At 56.5% G+C, this 20,616-nt stretch overlaps 1 protein-coding gene across 2 annotated transcripts; it reads left to right on the plus strand.

Annotated features, from left to right (window-relative positions):
* Nucleotides 1-8,963: 8,963 nt before the first annotated feature.
* Nucleotides 8,964-16,209, plus strand: COMMD7 (COMM domain containing 7). Of its 2 annotated transcripts, none has more exons than XM_029049407.1 (9): nucleotides 8,964-9,128; nucleotides 10,835-10,888; nucleotides 11,598-11,700; nucleotides 12,288-12,344; nucleotides 12,686-12,723; nucleotides 12,847-12,937; nucleotides 13,566-13,615; nucleotides 14,525-14,573; nucleotides 15,921-16,209. In XM_029049407.1, exons 1-9 carry the CDS (start codon nucleotides 9,045-9,047, stop codon nucleotides 15,995-15,997), a joined length of 603 nt encoding a protein of 200 aa, XP_028905240.1. In that variant the 5' UTR covers nucleotides 8,964-9,044; the 3' UTR covers nucleotides 15,998-16,209. The 2 variants fall into 2 exon arrangements, with proteins under 2 accessions (XP_028905240.1, XP_028905241.1); XM_029049408.2 differs by having other exon boundaries at nucleotides 10,838-10,888.
* The last annotated feature ends 4,407 nt before the right edge of the window (nucleotides 16,210-20,616 follow it).

Below are 20,616 nucleotides of genomic sequence, written 5' to 3' on the forward strand. Positions count from 1 at the left end.
CGAGGTCCCGCCCTGGCATCGCCCTGCTCACGCTAAGCGCTCAGTAAATACGATCCATCGATCGATCGCTCGATGGATTCAGTCCATGGTATCTATTGAGTGTTTATTGTGTGCGCGGCACTGTACTAAGCCCTTGGGAAGTAGTTGTTGTTTGGTTTTGCTGTCTATCATCTCCCCCTTTTAGACCTGAGCCCGTTTGGGGGCAGGGATGGTCTCTATCTGTTGCCACATTGTACTTTCCAAGCGCTTAGTACAGTGCTCCGCACACCGTAAGCGCTCAATAAAAACCACTGAATGAACGAACGAATGAATGAACGGAGATCAAATCCCCATTTTGCAGTTGAGGAAACCGAGGCCCGGAGAAGTGAGGTGGTTCACCCGAAGCCCAGGGCGGGGAGCTGGAGAAGGTGGGATTTGAACCCAGGGCCCGCACCGGGCTGGCAATGATAATAATAATAATGATAGTGATGATGATGGTATTTGTTTAGCGCTTACTAGATGCCAAGGACCCAGAGAAGGAGCCCAAGAGTTGAATTGAACCAATGAATCCCAACTTCGCAGTGGAGGAAATTCAGGCCCAGAGAAGGGAAGGGACCCTCCCAAGGTTCACACGGCAGATAATATAATAAAGACGGTATTTGTCAAGCGCTTACTCTATGCCGAGCACCGTTCTAAGCGTTGCGGTAGATAGGAGGTCATCAGGTTGTCCCCCGTGGGGCTCACAGTCTTTATCCCCATTTTGCAGATGAGGAAACTGAGGCGCAGAGAAGTGAAGTGGCTTGCCCAGGGTCACCTAGCAGACGAGTGGCGGAGCCGGGATTAGAACCCAGGTCCTCTGAAGCTCAAGCCAGCGTGGCTCAGTGGAAAGAGCACAGGCTTTGGAGTCAGAGGTCATGAGTTCGCATCCCAGCTCTGCCACTCGTCGGCTGGGTGACCGTGGCCGAGTCACTTCACTTCTCTGGGCCTCAGTTCCCTCATCTGTAAAATGGGGATGAAGACTGGGAGCCCCACGGGGGACATCCTGATTCCCCTGTGTCTACCCCAGCGCTTGGAACAGTGCTCGGCACATAGTAAGCGCTTAACAAATACCAACATTATTATTATTATTATTATTAAGCCTGGGCGCTCTCTCCACTGGTGCCTCAGTTTATACGCTTCCCGGGGTCTCTCCTGGGGAATAGCACAGCAGGGATCATTCAGTCAGTGGTATTTGTTGAGCTCTCACTATGTGCTGAGCACTGTTCTGGGCACTTGGGAGTGTCCGGTACAACAGAATCAGCAGAGGCTTCCCTGCCTATAGCAACCCCACAGTCTAGAGAACAATCAATCTAAGGAGTTTAGTGAGCGCTTACTTCAGGCAGAGCACTGTATTAAGCGCTTGGGAGAGGCCAATACAACAGCAGCGTGGCTCAGCGGAAAGAGCCCGGGCTTGAGAGTCAGAGGTCGTGGGTTCTAATCCCAGCTGCGCCGCCCGTCAGCTGTGTGACTTTGGGCAAGTCGCTTCACTTCTCTGGGCCTCGGTTCCCTCATCTGGAAAATGGGGATGAAGACTGGGAGCCCCACGTGGGACCACCTGATGACCTTCTAGTTACTCCAGTGCTTAGAACAGTGCTCGGCACATAGTAAGCGCTTAACAGATGTCATCATCATCATCATCATTACAATAGAATGGACAGACGTGCGCCCCGCCTGCATGAGCTCACATGGCTTGATAATGTTGGTATTTGTTAAGCGCTTACTATGTGCAGAGTACTGTTCTAAGCGCTGGGGGAGATACAGGGTCATCAGGGTCATCAGGTTGTCCCACGTGAGGCTCCCAGTTAATCCCCATTTTACAGATGAGGTCACTGAGGCCCAGAGAAGTGAAGTGACTCGCCCACGGTCACACAGCTGACAAGGGGCAGAGGCGGCATTCGAACTGATGACCTGTGACTCCCAAGCCTGGGCTCTTTCCACTGAGCCACGCTGCTTCTCGCTCAGGCTTGGTAGTCAGAAGGTCATGGGTTCTGATCCCGACTCCGCCCCTTATCTGCTGCGCGACCCTGGGCCGGTCACTTCACTTCTCTGGGCCTCAGTTCCCTCCTCTGGGAAATGGGGATGAAGACTGGGAGCCCCACGTGGGACAGGGACTGGATCCAATCTCATCATCTTGTATCCTCCCCAGTGCTTAGAACAGTGCCTGACACATAGTAAGCACCCTGACAAATGCCATTATTATTATTATCATTACCTATCATATTATTATAACAGTGATGGTATTTGTCAAGCACTTACTATTATTATTAGGGTGGGGTGACGACAGTGCACGCCCACCGGGAGAAGCAGCGTGGCTCATTGGAGAGAGCCCGGGCTTAGGAGTCAGAGGTCATGGGTTCGAATCCTGACTCCGCCGCCTCTCAGCTGGGTGACTTTGGGTAAGTCACTTCATTTCTCTGGGCCTCCGTGACCTCATCTGGAAAATGGGGATGAAGACTGTGACACCCTGATCCCCTTTAATCCCCCTCAGCGCTTAGAACGGTGCTTGGCCCATCGTAAGCGCTTAACAAATCCCATCATTATCATTATTACTGCGTGCAGAGCACTGTGGTAAGCGCTTCACCCCACTTCCAACCCCGCAGCGCTTATATCCAGATCCCACAGCAGACCGGTGGCGAAGCCTGGACGGGAACCCAGGTCCTTCTGCCTCCCAGGCCCGGGCTCTTTCCGCTAGGTTTACGCTGCTTCTATTAAATCGCAGTGTAAATACCGCGATGATCATTCTAATAACCCGGCGTCTGGTAAAATAATAAGCGTTTAACAAACATCGGTATCATTATTTTTATCGCTACTATTTTTACCCAGAAGCGAAAGTGCACCGAGGAACCATCTTTCTCGGCCCCCCCGCGGCTGCCTCCATCTCTCCCCTCTCTCCCACTCCTGTGGATCTCAGGGCAGAGAAGAAAAAAAAGCCAAAATTATTTCAAATATTCGCTTTCACCACCTACGGAAGAAATAATTCTGCCCCAAATTAGTCAATTCAATTCATAACGAAACTGGGGATTGAAATGAGGATGAAACTGACTCAAATCGTTCCGTTTTCTACCAAGATGCTTTCGAATAGTCTTACTCAAGGGATATTATATCGCACGTATTAGACATAAAGACATATTTTCAGGGTATCTGTAAAAACGCTAATTATGGGGCCAATCATCATCATCATGTTGGTATTTGTTAAGCGCTTACTATGTGCAGAGCACTGTTCTAAGCGCTGGGGGAGACACGGGGTCATCAGGTTGTCCCACGTGAGGCTCCCACTCTTCATCCCCATTTTACAGATGAGGGAACTGAGGCCCAGAGAAGTGAAGTGAATTGTCCAAGGTCACACAGCAGACGAGCGGCAGAGCCGGGATTATGTGTAGTTCATTCATCCATTCGTTCAAGGGCATTTATTGAGCGCTTACTGTGTGCAGGGCACTGTGCTAAGCCCTCGGGAAAGTTCAATAGAGCAATAAAGAGAGACAATCCCTGCCCCCACGGGGTTTACAATCTAGGGAGGGGGACCGGGCAGCAATATAAACAGAATTATAGGTATATAATCATAATGATGGTATTTGTTAAGCGCTTACTATGTGCAAAGCACTGTTCTAAGTGCTAGGGGATACAAGGGGATCAGGTTGTCCCATGTGGGGCTCACAGTCTTCACCCCCCTTTTACAGATGAGGTCACTGAAGCACAGAGAAGTGAAGTGACTTGCCCCAAGTCCCACAGCTGACAAGTGGCCGAGGCAGGATTAGAACCCACGACCTCCGACTCCCAAGCCTGTGCTCTTTCCACTGAGCCACTGCTGACCTCGTATCTCCCCCAGTGCTTAGAAAAACGCCTGGCACCTAGTAAACATTTAACAAATGTGATAATTATTATCATTATTACCCCCGTGCTTAGAACAGTGCCTGGCACATAGTAAGCGCTTAATAAATCCCATAATTAATATTATTATTACGCCAGCGCTTAGAACAGTGCTTGAAACATAGTAAGTGCCCAACAAATACTATCATCTTTATCACTATTATTAGTACAGTGCTCTAAGCACTCAGTAAATACGATTGATTGATTAATTAATTGGACTAACCGATACCACCATCGTGTTTTTCCTCCGAAGCCTGAACCTGAAAGACGTCGATATGTTCTGTAGGGCCAACTTCAACTTCCTGTCACCCAAATCCTTACGTTCCCCTTCAAGAAGCAGCGTGGCTCAGTGGCAAGAGCCCGGGCTTGGGAGTCCGAGGTCATGGGTTCGACTCCCGGCTCTGCCCCTTGTCAGCTGGGTGACCGTGGGCGAGTCACTTCACTCCTCTGTGCCTCAGTTCCCTCATCTATAAAATGGGGATCGACTGTGAGTCTCACGTGGGACAACCCGATGACCCTGTATCTACCCCAGCGCTTAGAACGGTGCTCTGCACATAGTGAGCGCTTAACAGATACCAACATTATTATTCAAGCGGGAAGCGGCACGGCCTAGTGGATCGAGTCGGGGCCTGGGAGTCAGAGGACCTGGGTTCTAATGTCGCTTCCGCTGGTGATCTCGGGCAGGTCACTTCCCTTCTCTGGGCCTCAGTTGCCTCATCTGGAAAAGGGGGATGAAGAGCTGTGAGCCCCACGGGGGACGGGGACTGGATCCGGCCCCATTAACTCCTATCTACCCTGGCGCTTAGAACAGTGCTTGGCACATAAGAAGCGCTTAACAAGTACCATAATTATTAAGGGACCTATTGGTCACTGGTGGGGGCGGGGGGAGGGGAGAGAGAAACCCTTAGGGCTCTTTAATAGATGAGGATCCCCTCCCCGAGAAGAAGAGGGGGCGTCCACTTGAGAATACAATGAAACCCTTAAAAGCGCTAATGACCTCCTTAAAATTTCAATGAAAAGGCAGGGTCCTGCTCTTTCAGAATGACAATGAGCCCTGAAAACCCCGGAGTCAAAGCCAGATAATAATAATAATGTTGGTATTTGTTAAGCGCTTACTATGTGCAGAGCACTGTTCTAAGCGCTGGGGGAGACACGGGGTCATCAGGTTGTCCCACGTGAGGCTCCCACTCTTCATCCCCATTTTCCAGATGAGGGAACTGAGGCCCAGAGAAGTGAAGTGACTCGCCCACAGTCACCCAGCGGCCAAGGGGCAGAGGCGGGATTCGAACCCATGACCTCTGACTCCCAAGCCCGGGCTCTTGCCACCGAAGCCGCGCTGCTTCTCAATAATGATAATAATGATTGGTGATGGTATTTGTTAAGCTCTAGCAATGTGCCAAGCGCTGGTCTAAACTCTGGGGGAGATACAAGGTGAGTGGGTTGTCGTCTTCATCCCCATTTTATAATAATAATAATTATAATAATAATGTTGGCATTTGTTAAGCGCTTACTATGTGCCGAGCACTGTGCTAAGCGCTGGGATAGGTACAGGGTAATCGGGTTGTCCCACGTGGGGCTCCCATTCTTCATCCCCATTTTCCAGATGAGGCAGCTGAGGTGCAGAGAATTAATGTTGGTATTTGGTATTTGTTAAGCGCTTACTGTGTGCCAAGCGCTGGGGTAGACACAGGGGAATCAGGATGTTCCGCGTGGGGCTCACAGTCTTCATCCCCATTTTACAGATGAGGTAACTGAGGCACCGAGAGGTGAGGTGACTGGCCCCAGAGTCGCCCGGCTGATAAGCGGCGGAGCCGGGATTAGAACCCACGACCTGTGACTCCCAAGCCCGGCCTCTTTCCTCTAAGCCACACTTCCTATGTGCCAAGCCCTGTTCTAAGCGCTGGGGCGCATACAAGGTCATCAGGTTGTCCCACTCGGGGCTCACAGTCTTAATCTGATTCCCCTGTAACCTGACAAACTGATTGCCCCGTACCTCCCCCAGTGCTTAGCACAGTCATTCATTCAATAGTATTTATTGAGCGCTTACTCTGTGCAGAGCACTGGGCTAAGCGCTTGGAATGGACGATTCAGCAACAGATAGAGCGGCGAGAAGCAGCGTGGCTCAGTGGAAAGAGCCCGGGCTTTGGCGTCAGAGGTCATGAGTTCGAATCCCGCCTCTGCCAGCTGTGTGACTGTGGGCAAGCCACTTCACTTCTCTGGGCCTCAGTTCCCTCATCTGTAAAATGGGGATTAAAACTGTGAGCCTCACGTGGGCCAACCTGATCACCTTGCATCCCCCAGCGCTTACAACAGTGCTCTGCACATAGTAAGCGCTTAACAAATACTACCATTTTACAACAGTGCTCGGCACATAGCATAGTGAGCGCTTCACAAATACCAACATTATTATTATAGAGACCAGCCCTGCCCAACGAGGGGCTCGCGGTCTAATGTGGGGGGGAGACAGAGGGCAAAACAAACCAGAACAAGGTCACCCAGCAGCAAACGACTGGCAGGGCCGAAATTAGAACCCAGGTCCTTGTGACTCCCAGGTCCTTGGGGCCACAGGCTTAAAAGCAAAAAAGGGGAAGGGGGATTTGAGGAGGAGGGAGGCTCAGTGCTGAACACCCCCATTAGCGACTGCCATTCTTAACCCCTTTCAGCTTTATTCATTTTAGAAGAAAACGATTGAGATTCGGCTGCATCTGAAAAGGGGCAGTTTGGAAGGGGGGAGGTGGCGGCCTTGAAGAGGACACTCAGAAGGACCTTGGGGCTCCAAGAGAAGGACAGACAAGGCCCCAGAACTGTGGGCCCTCAATTCATTCAGTACTATTTATTGAACGCTTACTATGTGCAGAGCACTATACTAAGCGCTCGGAATGGACAATTCGGCGACAGATATCCCTCGATCAATTCGTCCATCGCTTTTGTCGGGGCTTTACCGGGCTCAGAGACCGAGCGCTGGGGAGAGGCCGAAGCAACGTGGCCTGGTGGGAAGAGGCGGGCCTGGAAGTCAGAAGGTCGTGGGTTCTAATTCCCAGCTCCGCCACTCGTCTGCCGGGTGACCTCGGACCAGTCACTTCACTTCTCCGGGCCTCGGTGACCTCATCTGAAAAATGGGGGTGAAGACTGTCAGCCCCAAAGTGGGGCAACCTGATCACCTTGTATCCCCCCGGGTTTAGAACAGTGCTCGGCACAGAGTAAGCGCTTAACCGATAGCATCATCATTGCCTGTCTACTTGTTCTGTGCCTGTCTACTTGTTTTGTTTCGTTGCCTTTCCCCTCTTTGAGACTGTGAACCCCATTGCTGGGCAGGGATGGTCCCTATCTGTTGCCAAATTGCACTTTCCAAGCACTTAGTACAGTGATCTGCACACAGTAAACGCTCAATAAATACGATCGAATGAATGAACAAATACCTAAGCACTTAGTACAGTGCTCTGCACACAGTGCTCAATAAATAATATTGAATGATCGAATGAAATTAATTGGTAGACTTTCCCTGCCCCCAGGAGCTGACAGTCTAGAGGGCAATCGATCAGTCGTAATGATAATTATAATAATGACGGTGTTTGTCAAGCGCTTACTATGTGCCAGGACTGTGCTAGGCGCTGGGGTGGGTACAAGCAAATCGGGTTGGAGACCGTCCCTTGTCATTCATTCAGTCAGTCAATGGTATTTATTGAGCGCTTACTGTGTGCAGAGCATTGTACTGAGCGCTTGGAAAGTGAGAAGCAGGGTGGTTTAGTGGAAAGAGCCCGGGCTTGGGAGTCAAAGGTTGTGAGTTCTAATCCCTGCCCCGCCGCTTGTCAGCTGTGTGACCGTGGGCGAGTCACTTCACTTCTCTGGGCCTCAGTTCCCTCCTCTGTAAAATGGGGATGAAGACTGTGAGCCTCACGCGGGACAATCTGATGACCCTGCATCTCCCCCAGCGCTTAGAACAGTGCTCGGCACATGGGAAGCGCTTAGCAAATACCAACATTATTATCATTATTCTTCTCAGGGGCCTCAGTTCCCTCATCTGGAAAATGGGGATGAAGCCTGGGAGCCCCACGTGGGACCACCTCATCACCTTGTATCTCCCCAGCGCTTAGAACAGTGCTTTGCACAGAGTAAGCACTTGGAGAAGCAGCGTGGCTCAATGGAAAGAGCCCGGGCTTGGGAGTCAGAGGTCATGGGTTCGAATGCCGGCTCTGCCCCTAGTCAGCCGGGTGACTGTGGGCAAGTCCCTTCACTTCTCTGGGCCTCAGTGACCTCATCTGCAAAATGGGGATGAAGACTGGGAGCCTCACGTGGAACAACCTGATGACCCTGTATCTCCCCAGCGCTTAGAACAGTGCTCTGCGCACAGTAAGCGCTTAGCAAATACCGTCATTATTATTATTATTATTAACAGATACCATTATTATTATTACCACTGAATGAATGAACGGATGATTTGTCATGGCAAAGGCAGCGTCGACGGCGGGCGGGCAAGGCCGGGGTGCGCTGCCCCGGGCCTCCGCGAGGGGGCGCGGGGCGCGGCCGAGTCGCGGTGGTCGGAGGGGGCGGGGCCTGTGGGAGCGGGGCCCCCATTGGCGGAGGCCGGCGCAGGTCGGACGAGCGGGAGGGGCCAGCGCGACGGGCACAAGGCTGGGCGGAGGGGCGGGGCCTGGCGGAGCAGGGCCCTGATTGGCGGAGGTCGGAGAAGGAGGCGTGGTCTGGGATGGGAGCGAGGGGGGCGGGGCCTGAAGGAGCGGGGCCCCGATTGGCGGAGGTCGGCGAAGGAGGCGTGGTGGCGGGGTTCGGAGTGAGGGGCGGGGCCTGAGGGAGCGGGGCCCCGATTGGCGGAGGGCGACGCCGGTCGGGGGGGAGGGGGCGTGGCCTGTGGTGATGGACAGGGCGCTGGGCGGAGGGGCGGGGATCTGGCCGAGCAGGGCCCTGATTGGCGGAGGCCGGGGGCCGGTCGGATAAAGGGGCGGGGCCCGAACGAGCGGGGCCTTGAATGGCGGAGGGCGGCGCTGGGCGGGAAATGGGGCGTGGCCTGTGGTGATGGACAGGGCGCTGTGCGGGGGGCGGGGCCTGCGGGAGCGGGGCCCCGCTGGGCGGAGGCGGCGCGGGGGGTGGGAAAGGGCGCCGCTGTTTGGAGGCCGGAGCGGGCCCGGGAGGCTTTGGCCGTCATGGCGCCGCTCCACTTCAGCCGGGAGCCGGTCCCCGAGTCGGTGGGCGGCGACGTGCACAGCCTGAACCAGCTGGGCCTCGAGGTGCGGGGCGGAGCGGGGCCGGGCTGAGCGCGCGCGGGACGGGGAGGGGGCTCCCGCCGCGGCAGCCACCGGAGGCCGGGGTGGGGGCGGGGCTTCCGGTCAGGTGCTTGGCAGCCCGGGCTTGGGCGCCACGGGTCCTGGGTTCTTGTCTGCTGCGTGACTTTGGGCGAGTCGCTTCCCCTCTCTGGGCCTCAGTGACCTCCTCCCTAAAATGGGGATGAAGACTGGGAGCCCCACGGGGGACCGCCTGGTCGGCTTGTATCCTCTCCAGCGCTTAGAGCAGTGCTTGGCACGTAGTAAGCGCCTCGCAAATACCAACATTATTATTATTCTAGGGTAAGTGGGCGGGGCTCCCTGCCGGGGTTGGAGGCGGGGGGCGGGGCTCCCGGTGGGGTTGGGGGCGAAGGGGGCGTGGTCTAGCAGGTGTGTGGGCGGAGCCACGCGTGGCGTGCATGCAGAGGGCGGGGCTTCGTCCGATGACGCTGAAGGGGGCGTGGTCTCCCCGGGACATGGGCGAGGCCGCCGAACGGAATTGTGGATGATGGGCGTGTCTTGTCCACGGCGGGGGCGGGACTTCCGGTCAGGGCGAGGGGGGGCAGGGTCGGCAGGGGGCGGGACTTCCTGTCAGGGCAAGGGGGGCGGGGCTTCCGCGATTCCCCGGGTGGGTCGTCCCTCTTTACTGCCGAATTATACATTCCAGGCGCTTAGTGCAGTGCTCTGCACACAGTAAGCGCCCAATAGATACCATTGAATGAACGACTTCCGGTTGGGGGCGGGGCTTCGCACCTCTGTGGGCAAGGACTTCCGGTCCTGGCTGGGGGCGGGGCTGAGGCCTGCAAGGGGGGTGGCCCAGCTGGGGTTATTACCATTAGTAATAATAGTAATTATAATTATGATAATAATGGTATTCAGTGCTTACTATACGCCAAGCACTGTACTAAGCGCTGGGAAGGGTGAGCCTTTTATTGGGCAGGGATTGTCTCTATCTGTTGACAAATTGTCCATTCCAAGCGCTTGGTACAGTGCTTGGCGCATAGTAAACGCTCACTAGTATTTATTGAGCGCTTACTATGTGCAGAGCACTGTACCAAGCGCTTGGAATGGACAAATCGGCAACAGAGACAGTCCCTGCCCATTGACGGGCTTACGGTCTAATAGGATATTCTAATAAATAGTCTAATAAATACTGTTGAATGAATGAATGACAAGCCGATCGGGGTGGACCCCGACCCCCATTTGACAGACGAGGAAACTGAGGCCCAGAGAAGCCAAGCGACTTGCCCCAGGTCACACAGAAGTCAAGTGCATTCCAAGCGCTTAGTCCGGTGCTCTGCACATAGTAAGCGTTCAATAAATACGATTGAATGAATGAAAAGTGGCAGAGCTGGGATTCGAACCCACGACCTCCGACCCCCAAGCCCGGGCTCTTACCAATGAGCCACACTGCTTCTCATAATTAATGAGTGCTATCTACTGAGCACTTCCTGGGTGCAGAACACTTTACTAATGCTACTAATCGTAATTGTCCAGTGCTTATTATGCACCAGGCACCGTACTAAGCAATGTACCAAGGCTGAGGAAAGGTGGGGGGAAAACGGGGGGCAAATCCCAGCGCAAATCCCTTGCGGCCGGCCCTCGGAAGTTCGGGGGGAAGGGGCCGACGGAGGAGGGGGCGGCCGCTTCCTGACCTTTCCTTCTCCCCACAGCAGTTCTCCGCGCTGACGGACGTGGTCTTCCGCCTCCTCCTCGAACCCGGAGAGGTGAGGGGGTCCCGGGAAGCGGGCAGGGAAAGGGGTGGCCGGGGAACGGTGATGATGATAATCATAAAAATGGTATAATAACGGCCTAATGATACTGATGGCGGTAATTAAGCGCTTACTCTGTGCCAAGCACCGGTCTCGGCCCCGGGGTGTGTACAGGCTAATGAGGTTGGTCCCGTCTTCATCCCCATTTCACAGGGGAGGTGACTGAGGCGCAGAGAAGCAAAAGGACTGGCCCAAAGCCACACAGCGGCCGAGGGTCGGAGCCGGGGTTAGAACCCGCCACCTCTGCCCGTGACGATGATGACGGAGCCGGTGGTGGTTCAGCGCCTACTATGTGCCGAGCACTGTTCTGAGCGCTGGGGGGGGATCAAGTCAGTCGGGTTGGACACGGTCCCCGTCCCACGGGAGGCTGACAGTCTTCATCCCCCTTTCGCAGAGGAGGGAACTGAGGCCCGGAGAAGGGAAATGACCGGCCCGTGGTCACCCAGCAGACCATAACAATAATGATGATGATGATGGCATTTGGTAAGCGCTTACTATGTGCCAAGCGCTGTTCTAAGGGCTGAAGGGGCGGAGCCGGGACGAGAACCCAGGTCCTTCCCGACTCCCGGGCCCGGGCTCTACCCGCTGGGCCGCGCCGCTTCTAGGAAATGGAGGCTCAGGCGGGGCCCGCACCCGGACATAAACGCTGTGTCTCCCACCTTAGGTGGAGAGGTTTCTGGGTCAGCTGTCGGAACTCGCCCTGGCCCATCAGCTCGGCCTAGGACATCTCAAGAGCCTGACGAAAACCCTGCTCCTCGTGCCCCAGGGTGAGTAGTAATAATATTGGTATTTATTAAGCGCTTACCAGGTGCCAAGCCCATGTGCTGAGCGCTGGGGAGGATACAGGGTCATCAGGTTCTCCCCCGTGGAGCTCCCAGTTTCCATCCCCATTTTCCAGATGAGGTCACTGAGGCCCAGAGAAGTGAAGGGACTTGCCCAAAGTCAACCAGGAGACACGTGGCAGAGCCGGGATTAGAACCCAGGTCCTTCTGATTCCCAGCCCGTGCTCCGTCCACTAAGCCACGCTGCTTCCACCATCCACTCGTAAATATCCTCACCATTTATTGAGGGTTTTTCGTTGCCTTTACCCCTTTGCAGCTCGGCTCGGCCACCTGTCTGCGGTGTGACCCTGGGCCGGTCACTTCCCTTCTCTGGGCCTCGGTTCCCTCCTCTGTAAAATGGGGATGGGGACCGTGAGCCCCACGGGGGAAGGGGACTGGGTCCGACCCGGTCAGCTTGCATCCTCCCCAGCGCTTAGAACAGCGCTTGGCATCTAGTAAGCGCTTAACAAATACCGTATTAAATTACAATGTAGTATTAATTATAAGCTTGTTTGGACGCCTTCCATTTCCAGGGGCTTTGAAGAAGAATATGACGGCAGAACAGATCAGAGAGGACTGGATCACGCTTGGTATGTCCTTCTATTTTCTCTTTTTTTAATTATTAAATGGAACAGCCGCTCTGAGGAGACGAAGGCGGTCGTCCATTCAGTCGGCCGGGCTTATTGAGCGCTTACCGTGTGCAAAGCACCGTGCTGAGTGCTTGGGAGAAAATCAGAGGACGATGATAATAATAATTATGGTATTTATTAAGCGCTTACCGGGTGCCAAGCACTGCCAACCACAAAGAGACACATTCCTGCCCACAAAGAGCTCGTGGTCTAGAGGGGGAGACGGGCATCGAGAGAAATAAATAGATTAACTAAGTAAATGTTACAAAAGATACATAAGACACCGTTGTGTTTCTCCACAGGCCTCACTGAAGAGAAAGCCAAATGCTTTGCAGATAAGGTAGGTATTCTGAGGCCCGGGGAAGTGAAGCGACTGGCCCAGGGTCACCCGGCGGCGGAGGGTCGGGGCCGGGGCGGGCGCGGGGGCCGGCGGGGCGGGCTCCATCCGTCGCCATCCTCGCAGTGGCAGCGGCTCGGCCCGTCCCTCGCCCGGCTGGCGGCCGGCCGGACCCTCGCCGTCAACCAGCTCGTCGACATGGAGTGGAAGTTCGGAGGTACCCGGGCGGCGGGAGACGCGGGCGGGCGGGCGGCGGGGGGCACCGGCGGCCGGGCGGGAAGACCCCCGGGAACCCAACCGCTCAGCACGGTGCCCTGCCCACGTGCCCGCCACTGGAGCTCTACCGATTCCGTCGGATTGGACTCTCCAAAGCGCTCAGTCCAGTGCCCTGCCCGCAGTAAGCGCTCAGTACGTAACATCGATCGATCGACAGACTGTCAGCACCTTGAGGGTAGGGAACGTGACTACCGATTCTGTGGACTCTCCTAAGCGTTCAGCACATTGTTCTGCCCACTGTAAGCACTCAATACATACCATCGATTGATCTATAGACTGTCAGCTCCTTGAGGGTAGGGGACGTGACTACCCACTCTGTTGGATTGGACTCTTCAAATCGCTCAATACAGTGCTCTGCACATTGTAAGCGCCCGTCAGGACCGTCAGTCGATTAATTGGTTCAGACCTTTTCAGAACAGCCTGCCCCTCAACCTTGGAGCGCCGTGTGGGACCGTGTCCAACCCGACGTTCTTGAATCTCCGCCAGCGCTCAGCACAGTGCCGGGCACTCGGGAAACGCTTAACGGAGACCACCGTCTTTATCTCCTCCGCTTTTCTCGTCTTACTCAGTGACGGCCGGGAGCAGCGAACTCCAGAAGACGGGAAACATCTTCCTGCAGGTAAAGTCTTGGAGTTTCTGGGCCCCTCCCTTCCTCCCTCCCCGCTCCTGGGTCCCGCCCGACTGTCTTCTACCCAGAGGATCTGGGTTCTGATCCCGGCCCCGCCCCTTGTCTGCCGTGAGCGACCTTGGGCAAGTCACATCGCTGCTCCGGGCCTCAGTTTCCACATCCGAAAAACGGGGATGAAGACCGGGAGCCCCATGTGGGACAGGGACTGGGTCCGACCTGATCAGTTAGTATCACCCCGGCACGTAGCAGTGCTGTGCGCGTAGTAAGCGCTTAACAAATATCGTCGTTATCATCATCACACTGCCCGGCACCCAACGCTCAGTGCGGTGTCTGGCGCGTAGGAGGCGTTCGTCAAATCCCACGATTGTGATTATTAGCCCGCACACTTGGTACAGCTGAGATAAGAACCCAGGTCCTCTGTCTCCCGGGCCTGGATTCCACCCACTAGGCCGCACCGCTTCTCTAAGAGAAGTGAGGTGACCGGCCCAAGGTCACCCAGCAGACAAGCGGCGGAGGTGGTGGGATTAGAACTCACGACCTCTGACTCCCAGGCCCGGGTCCCGCCCGCCAGGCCGCACCGCTTCTCTTGGAGAAGTGAAACGACCGGCCCAAGGTCGCCCAGCGAACGGTGGAGCCGAGAGGAGGACCCGGTTCCTCCGCCGCCCGGGGCCTGCCCACCAGGCCGCGAAGGGAAGCGACTCGGCCGAGGTCCCACAGTCGACCAGCGGCGGCGGAGCCGGGACTAGAACCCAGGTCCCCGGGACGCCCGGGCCCGGCTCTACCCGCCAGGCAGCACCGCCTCTCTGCGAGCGGGTTTACAGAGCCCCGCCTGGCCACCCCGTCGGAGGGCGGATCGGCCTCGGGCCGCCATATCCTTTCTTCGTCCTTCTCTCCCCTCAGTTGAAGCTGGTGGTGAAGAAAGGCAACCGGGCGGAGCCTCTCTATATCGGTGAGTCGCAAATGACCCCGGGGACCTGCCCCGTCCTCCCCCCCCGCCTACCAACTCCGTCGGGTCGGACTCTCCCAGCCGCTCGGGACGGTGCCCGGCACACGGGAGGCGCTCGGTACGCACTGGGATGGAGGGTCGTCTGGACCGCCCGCTCGCCGTGGGCGGGGAACGCGTCCGCCGGCTCGGTCGGACTCTCCCGGGCGCTCAGTAAGTACAGCGTGGCGTCGCGGCAAGAGGCCGGGCTTGGGAGTCGGAGGTCGTGGGTTCTAATCCCGCCTCCGCCACTTCTCTGGGCCTCAGTTCCCTCACCTGGAAAACGGGGATGGAGACCGTGAGCCCCACGGGGGACAACAACAGTGCTCGGCACATAGTAAGCGCTCAACGCATACCGTCGTCATTAGTATCGTTACCACTGACTGCGTTTCTTCTAGGCTGCAGTTTGTGGGCAGAGAGGGTATCTACCAAATGGGTGAGATGGGACTCTCCCAAGCGCTTAGCACAGTGTTCGGCACACAGGAAGCGCTCGAGAAATAATTGATTAGTTGAAGTGGCTTGCCCAGGGTTCCGCAGCAGGCGGGTGGCGGAGCCGGGATGAGAACCCGGGTCCTCCGAGTCCCGGGCCCGGGCCCTACCCGCTGGGCCAGGCTGCTCCTCTATTAAGCGCTGACTATGAGCTAAGCGCCGGGGTAGGTACAAGATGATCAGGTGCGGGACCCGGTCCACCCATCAGTGGTATTTATCGAGCCCTAACTATGTGCAGAGCACTGTACTAAGGGCCTGGGAGGGCCCAGTGCGACAGAACACCTCCCCCACAAGGAGCCAACAGTCTAGAGGAGAAAGTCTTTATTTGTTAAGTATTAAGTATTTACTACGTACCCCTCCTCATGGTCGGGGTATTTTTCAGCACTTCTTATGGGCCGGGCACAGATAAATAATAATTAATTTGAAAAAGTGAATCCGGTAAGCGCTTACTATAGGGCAGGGACTGTTCTAAACACGTGGGGGCTGACGGATGAGGGAACCGAGGCCCCGAGAAGTGAAGTGACCCGCCCCGGGTCACACACAGCTCCGCACGTAGTAAGCGCTCCATAAATCCCGTTAGTATCTATCGGTCCGGTGGCCTGCGCACAGTAAGAGCTCAATAAATACGATCGAATGAATGATCGTGGCGGAGCGGGGATTAGAACCCGGGTCTTCCCGACTCTCAGGCCCGGGCCGTAGCCGCTGCTCCGGGGTTCAGCGCGGGCGCTTGGCCCGGGACCCCTATAGGGGGTGAGATGCGGGGTGGGGGGACGGGGGTCCCCCCCAAAACTGACTGGAAGTCGGGGGTGGGTCTTCTCTCCCCAGAATTAACCCTGCCACAGTTCTACAGTTTCCTGCACGAGATGGAGCGGGCCAGAGCCAGCCTGGAGTGTTTCGGCTGATCGCCCCACACGGGACCGCCCCATCCTCCGACCCGGGGGGCGGCCAGAAGGTAGCCCCCCGCCCCCTCGAAGCCCACCATTAATCACGGCCCACCCCCCAAATTCAACCTGGAGGCAGGGTCGGCCTTTCCCGGGGCTCCGGGGAGGAGGACCGTCCCCTTCCAACCCTTCTGAGACGCAACGCAGTAAAAAGGGGAACCTTCTGACCTCAATCCGGCAATGGTATTTATTGAACGCCTACCGCGTGCGGATCAGTGGACTGAGCGCTCGGGAGGGGACAGCGCAACACAGTTATTATTATTATGGCATTTGTTAAGCGCTTACCACGTGCCAGGCGCTATACTGAGCGCTGGGGGAGAGACAGGCCAGTCAGGTTGGACCCAGTCCCCGTCCCACGGGGGGGGGGTCTCGGTCTTCACCCCCCATTTTACAGACGAGGGAACGGAGGCCCGGAGAAGTGAAGTGACTGGCCCAAGGTCACTCAGCAGGCAAGCGGCGGAGCCGGGATTAGAACCCGGGTCCTTCTGACTCCCAGGCCTGGGCTACTTTTTTCTTTTTGGATGGAGTCTGTTAAGCTCTTACTATGTGCCAAGCGCTGTTAGAAGCGCTGGGAGAGATACAAGATCATCAGGCTGGACACAGTCCGTGTCCCATGTGGGGCTCACAGTCTTCAGCCCCATTTGACAGATGAGGCAGCTGAGGCACGGAGGAGGGAAGTGACCGGCCCAAGGCCCCTCGGCAGGCGAGTGGCGGAGCCGGGATGAGAACCCAGGTCCTCTGACCCCTAGGCCCCGGGCTCTCCCCGCTAGACCGTGGCGTTATTGGAGCAGTTGGGGGCTGGGTGGGATCGGGGGCCGGGGTGGACACGTCCCCCCCTCCGCCAGGCTGCCCTGCGGATTGCTCCTTCCGGCTGTCAGCCCAACCCCGGCCCCGGGACCTTATCAGGCCCCGGCAGCTGGTTCCGGGGAGGAAGCGGGGGCCCCTGGCCGCCGGGGGGTGGGGCTAACCGCCTTCCTGCGACGCTCTTCGCGCTGCCCCCACCCGGGGTCTGGCCCCGAGACCCCCCGGCCCGCCTGACGGCCCAGACCCACCTCACCCGGTGATGATGATGACCATAAAGATGGCGGCGTCCGTCAAGCCCTCACTCTGGGCCGGGCCCCGTTCTAAGCGCCGGGGTGGATCCAAGCCAGTCGCGTCGGACCCAGTCCCCGTCTCACCGTCCCCGTCCCCGTCTTCCAGAGGAGGGAACTGAGGCCCGGAGAAGCGAAGTGACCGGCCCAGGGTCCCACAGCGGCCAGCGGCGGAGCCGGGATGAGAACCCACGGCTTTCTGATTCCCGGGCTCCGCCCGTTAGGCCACGCTGCTCCTCAGACACACAGACAAACACAGAGGGCCAGAGATGGGGGAAATAATAATGCTGGTATTTGTTAAGCGCTTACTATGCGCCAGGCACCGTTCTAAGCGCGGGGGGAGATGCAAGGTCATCGGGTTGTTCCGCGTGGGGCTTCATCCCCGTTTCACAGAGGAGGGAAGCCCAGAGAAGTGAAGTGACTGGACCGAAGTCACGAAGCACTTACTGGGGGCAGAGCACCGTACTGAGCGCTTAGGAGAGGACGTTACAGCAATAGAGTGACAATCGCGGCCCACCACCAGCTCGCGATCTGGTGCCGGGCTGGCGGCGGGGGACAGACGGCAATATAAATAAGAAATGTGGAGCGCTTCGCAGATAGACACACACACACACAGGGCCAGAGAAGGGAAAGAGGCGTACACACAAACACACACGGGCTGGGGGGCGGGACCCGGAGACACCCGCAGGGTCAGAGGTCACCCACGGCGAGAGGGCCTGGAAAGCGGCCCTCTGAGGAGGTCGGAGAGAGAGGCGGGGGGGTCCGGTTCGGAAAGGAGGGACGCGCAGTTCCCGCAGCCGAGGCCCAGGCGACCCACCCGCGCCACCCGGGCAGGAGGGGCTGCAGAAAGGCGCCCCAAACGGCATCGGCGGCTCCGGGGCAAGGAGGCCGCGAACGGCGGCAGGGTGGGCCCAGGCCCCTGGGGCTCCCCCTTCCCGGGAGGGGTCCGATGTGGGCCCGGGGGTCCCGGGCAGTCGAGGGGCTGCCAGGGTGCGGTTCTGTCCCGGAGGCCTCAGCGAGGAGCCCGGAGCGGGGCCGCCGAGGCACGGTTCCGTCCCAGAAGACCCAGCGGTGGGCCGGGGGTCTGACCCAAGCCCCGGGGAACATCCAAGCCCGTCGGGTCGGACCCGGTCCCCGTCCCGCCTGGGGCTCACGGAATCCGTCCCCCTTTGACAGATGAGGGCACGGAGGCCCAGGAGAGGGAAACGACTCGCCCGAAGTCAAACAGCGGGCAAGTGGCGGCGCCAGGATTAGAATCCGGATCCTCCTGACTTCCAGTAGGCGCTTTATTGAGTGACCACTGTGTGCAGAGCGCTTGGGTGAGTCTATAGAGTTGACACTTCCCCTGCCCTGAAAGAGTTTATAATCTATCAATTGTATCCTTTGAGCACCTTCCGTGGGGAGAGCACTGTATTATATTCATAATGTTGGTATTGGTTAAGCTCTTACTCTGTGCAGAGCACCGTTCTAAGCGCTGGGGCAGATACGGGGTCATCAGGTTGTCCCACGTGAGGCTCGCATTTCATCCCCATTTTCCAGATGAGGTCACTGAGGCCCAGAGAAGTAAGTGCCTTGCCCACAGTCCCACAGCTGACAAGTGGCCGAGCCGGGATTCGAACCCATGACCAGAGTAGACCCCCAGCGCTTAGTACAGTGCCTGCCACGTAGGAAGCGCTTAGCAAATACCATCACGGTCTTTATCCTTAGAGGAGAGGATCCTCCCGGAGGACCAACCGAGTCGCGAGAGGCCTAGAGAGGCAGAGAAAGAGGGACTTCCGGTGGGGAGACCACCGAGTTGCCCTGAGGCTAGAGCGGCGGCCCAGGGGAGGCCACCGAGTTGCGGCGGGGCTAGAGGGGCCCTGAGGGGGCTCCGGAGAAACGACCGAGTTGCGGGCGGCCTAGAGAGGCGCCGTCCCCCTCCCCCGCCCCCTCCTGGCAGGAGGATTTCCGGTGGCGCTCTTGGCCTCCTGCTCCTTGGGGGCTTGAGCAAAGTGCTCACTGTGGGCCAAGCGCTGGGGCCAAGGCGCAAGGTAATGAGGGCACAGACCGTCCCTGGCCCACATGGGGCTCTCAGTCTAAGAGGGAGCAAGATTATTAATGATAATAATAATGATGGTATTTGTCAAGCGCTTACTATAATAATCATAATATTGGTACTTGATAAGCGCTTACTATGTGCTAAGCACTGTTCTGAGCGCTGGGGGGAGATAGAAGGGCATCAGGTGGTCCCAGTCTTCATCCCCATTTGACAGATGAGGGAACTGAGGCCCAGAGAAGTGAAGTGACTTAATAATAATAATGATGTTGGTATCTGTTAAGTGCTTACTATGTGCAGAGCACTGTTCTAAGCGCCGGGGGAGATACAGGGTCTTCAGGTTGTCCCACGTGAGGCTCACAGTCTTAATCCCCATCTTACAGATGAGGGAACTGAGGCACAGTGAAGTGACTTAATAATAAGAATGTTGGTATTTGTTAAGCGCTTACTCTGTGCAGAGCACTGTTCTAAGCGCCGGGGGAGATACAGGGTCTTCAGGTTGTCCCACGTGAGGCTCACAGTCTTAATCCCCATCTTACAGATGAGGGAACTGAGGCACAGTGAAGTGACTTAATAATAAGAATGTTGGTATTTGTTAAGCGCTTACTCTGTGCAGAGCACTGTTCTAAGCGCCGGGGGAGATACAGGGTCATCAGGTTGTCTTACGTGAGGCTCAGGGTTAATCCCCGTTTTACAGATGAGGGAACTGAGGCCCAGAGAAGTGAAGTGACTTGCCCAAAGTCACACCGCTGACAAGTGGAGGAGGCGGGATTAGAACCCACGACCTCTGACTCCCAAGCCCGGGCTCTTGCCACTAAGCCACACTGCTTCTCTAATAATAATAATAATAATAGTAATAATAGTCTATTGTATTTATTGAGCCCTTACTGAGGTAATAATAGTTGAATTTATTGAGCGCTTACTGTGTTCTCCCCCCTTCAAGACTGTGAGCCCGTTGGGATTGCCTCTATTTGTTGCCCAATTGTACTTTCCAAGCGCTTAGTCCAGTGCTCTGCGCAAAGTAAGTGCTCACGATGGAATGAATGAACGCTAGTAATAGTCAACTGTGTATTTATTGAGCTCTTACTGTGTGCAGAGGACTGTACTAAGCGCTTGGGAGAGGACAGCATGACAGTAAACAGACACATTCCCCGCCTTCAAGGATCTTACAATCTAGAGGAGGAGACAGACGTTAATAGAAAGAAAGAAATGAGGAATGTGGGGCTGGGAGGGGGGATGAAGAAAGGGAGCGAGTCAGGGCCGGGCGGGACTAGACGACCGGCGAGGTGAGGTTGGAGGGGGCGAGGGGATGGAGGGCTTTAAAGCCGCCGGGGACCAGTTTTTGTTTAATGCAGAGATGGATGGGCAAGCCCTGGAGAGTGTCGAGGAGTGGTATTTGTTAAGCGCTTATCACCTGCCGGTCACTGGTCCGAGAGCCAGGGGAGATCCCAGGT

The sequence above is a fragment of the Ornithorhynchus anatinus genome, chromosome 21 (assembly GCF_004115215.2).
Source record: "Ornithorhynchus anatinus isolate Pmale09 chromosome 21, mOrnAna1.pri.v4, whole genome shotgun sequence".
Lineage (NCBI taxonomy): Eukaryota > Metazoa > Chordata > Mammalia > Monotremata > Ornithorhynchidae > Ornithorhynchus > Ornithorhynchus anatinus.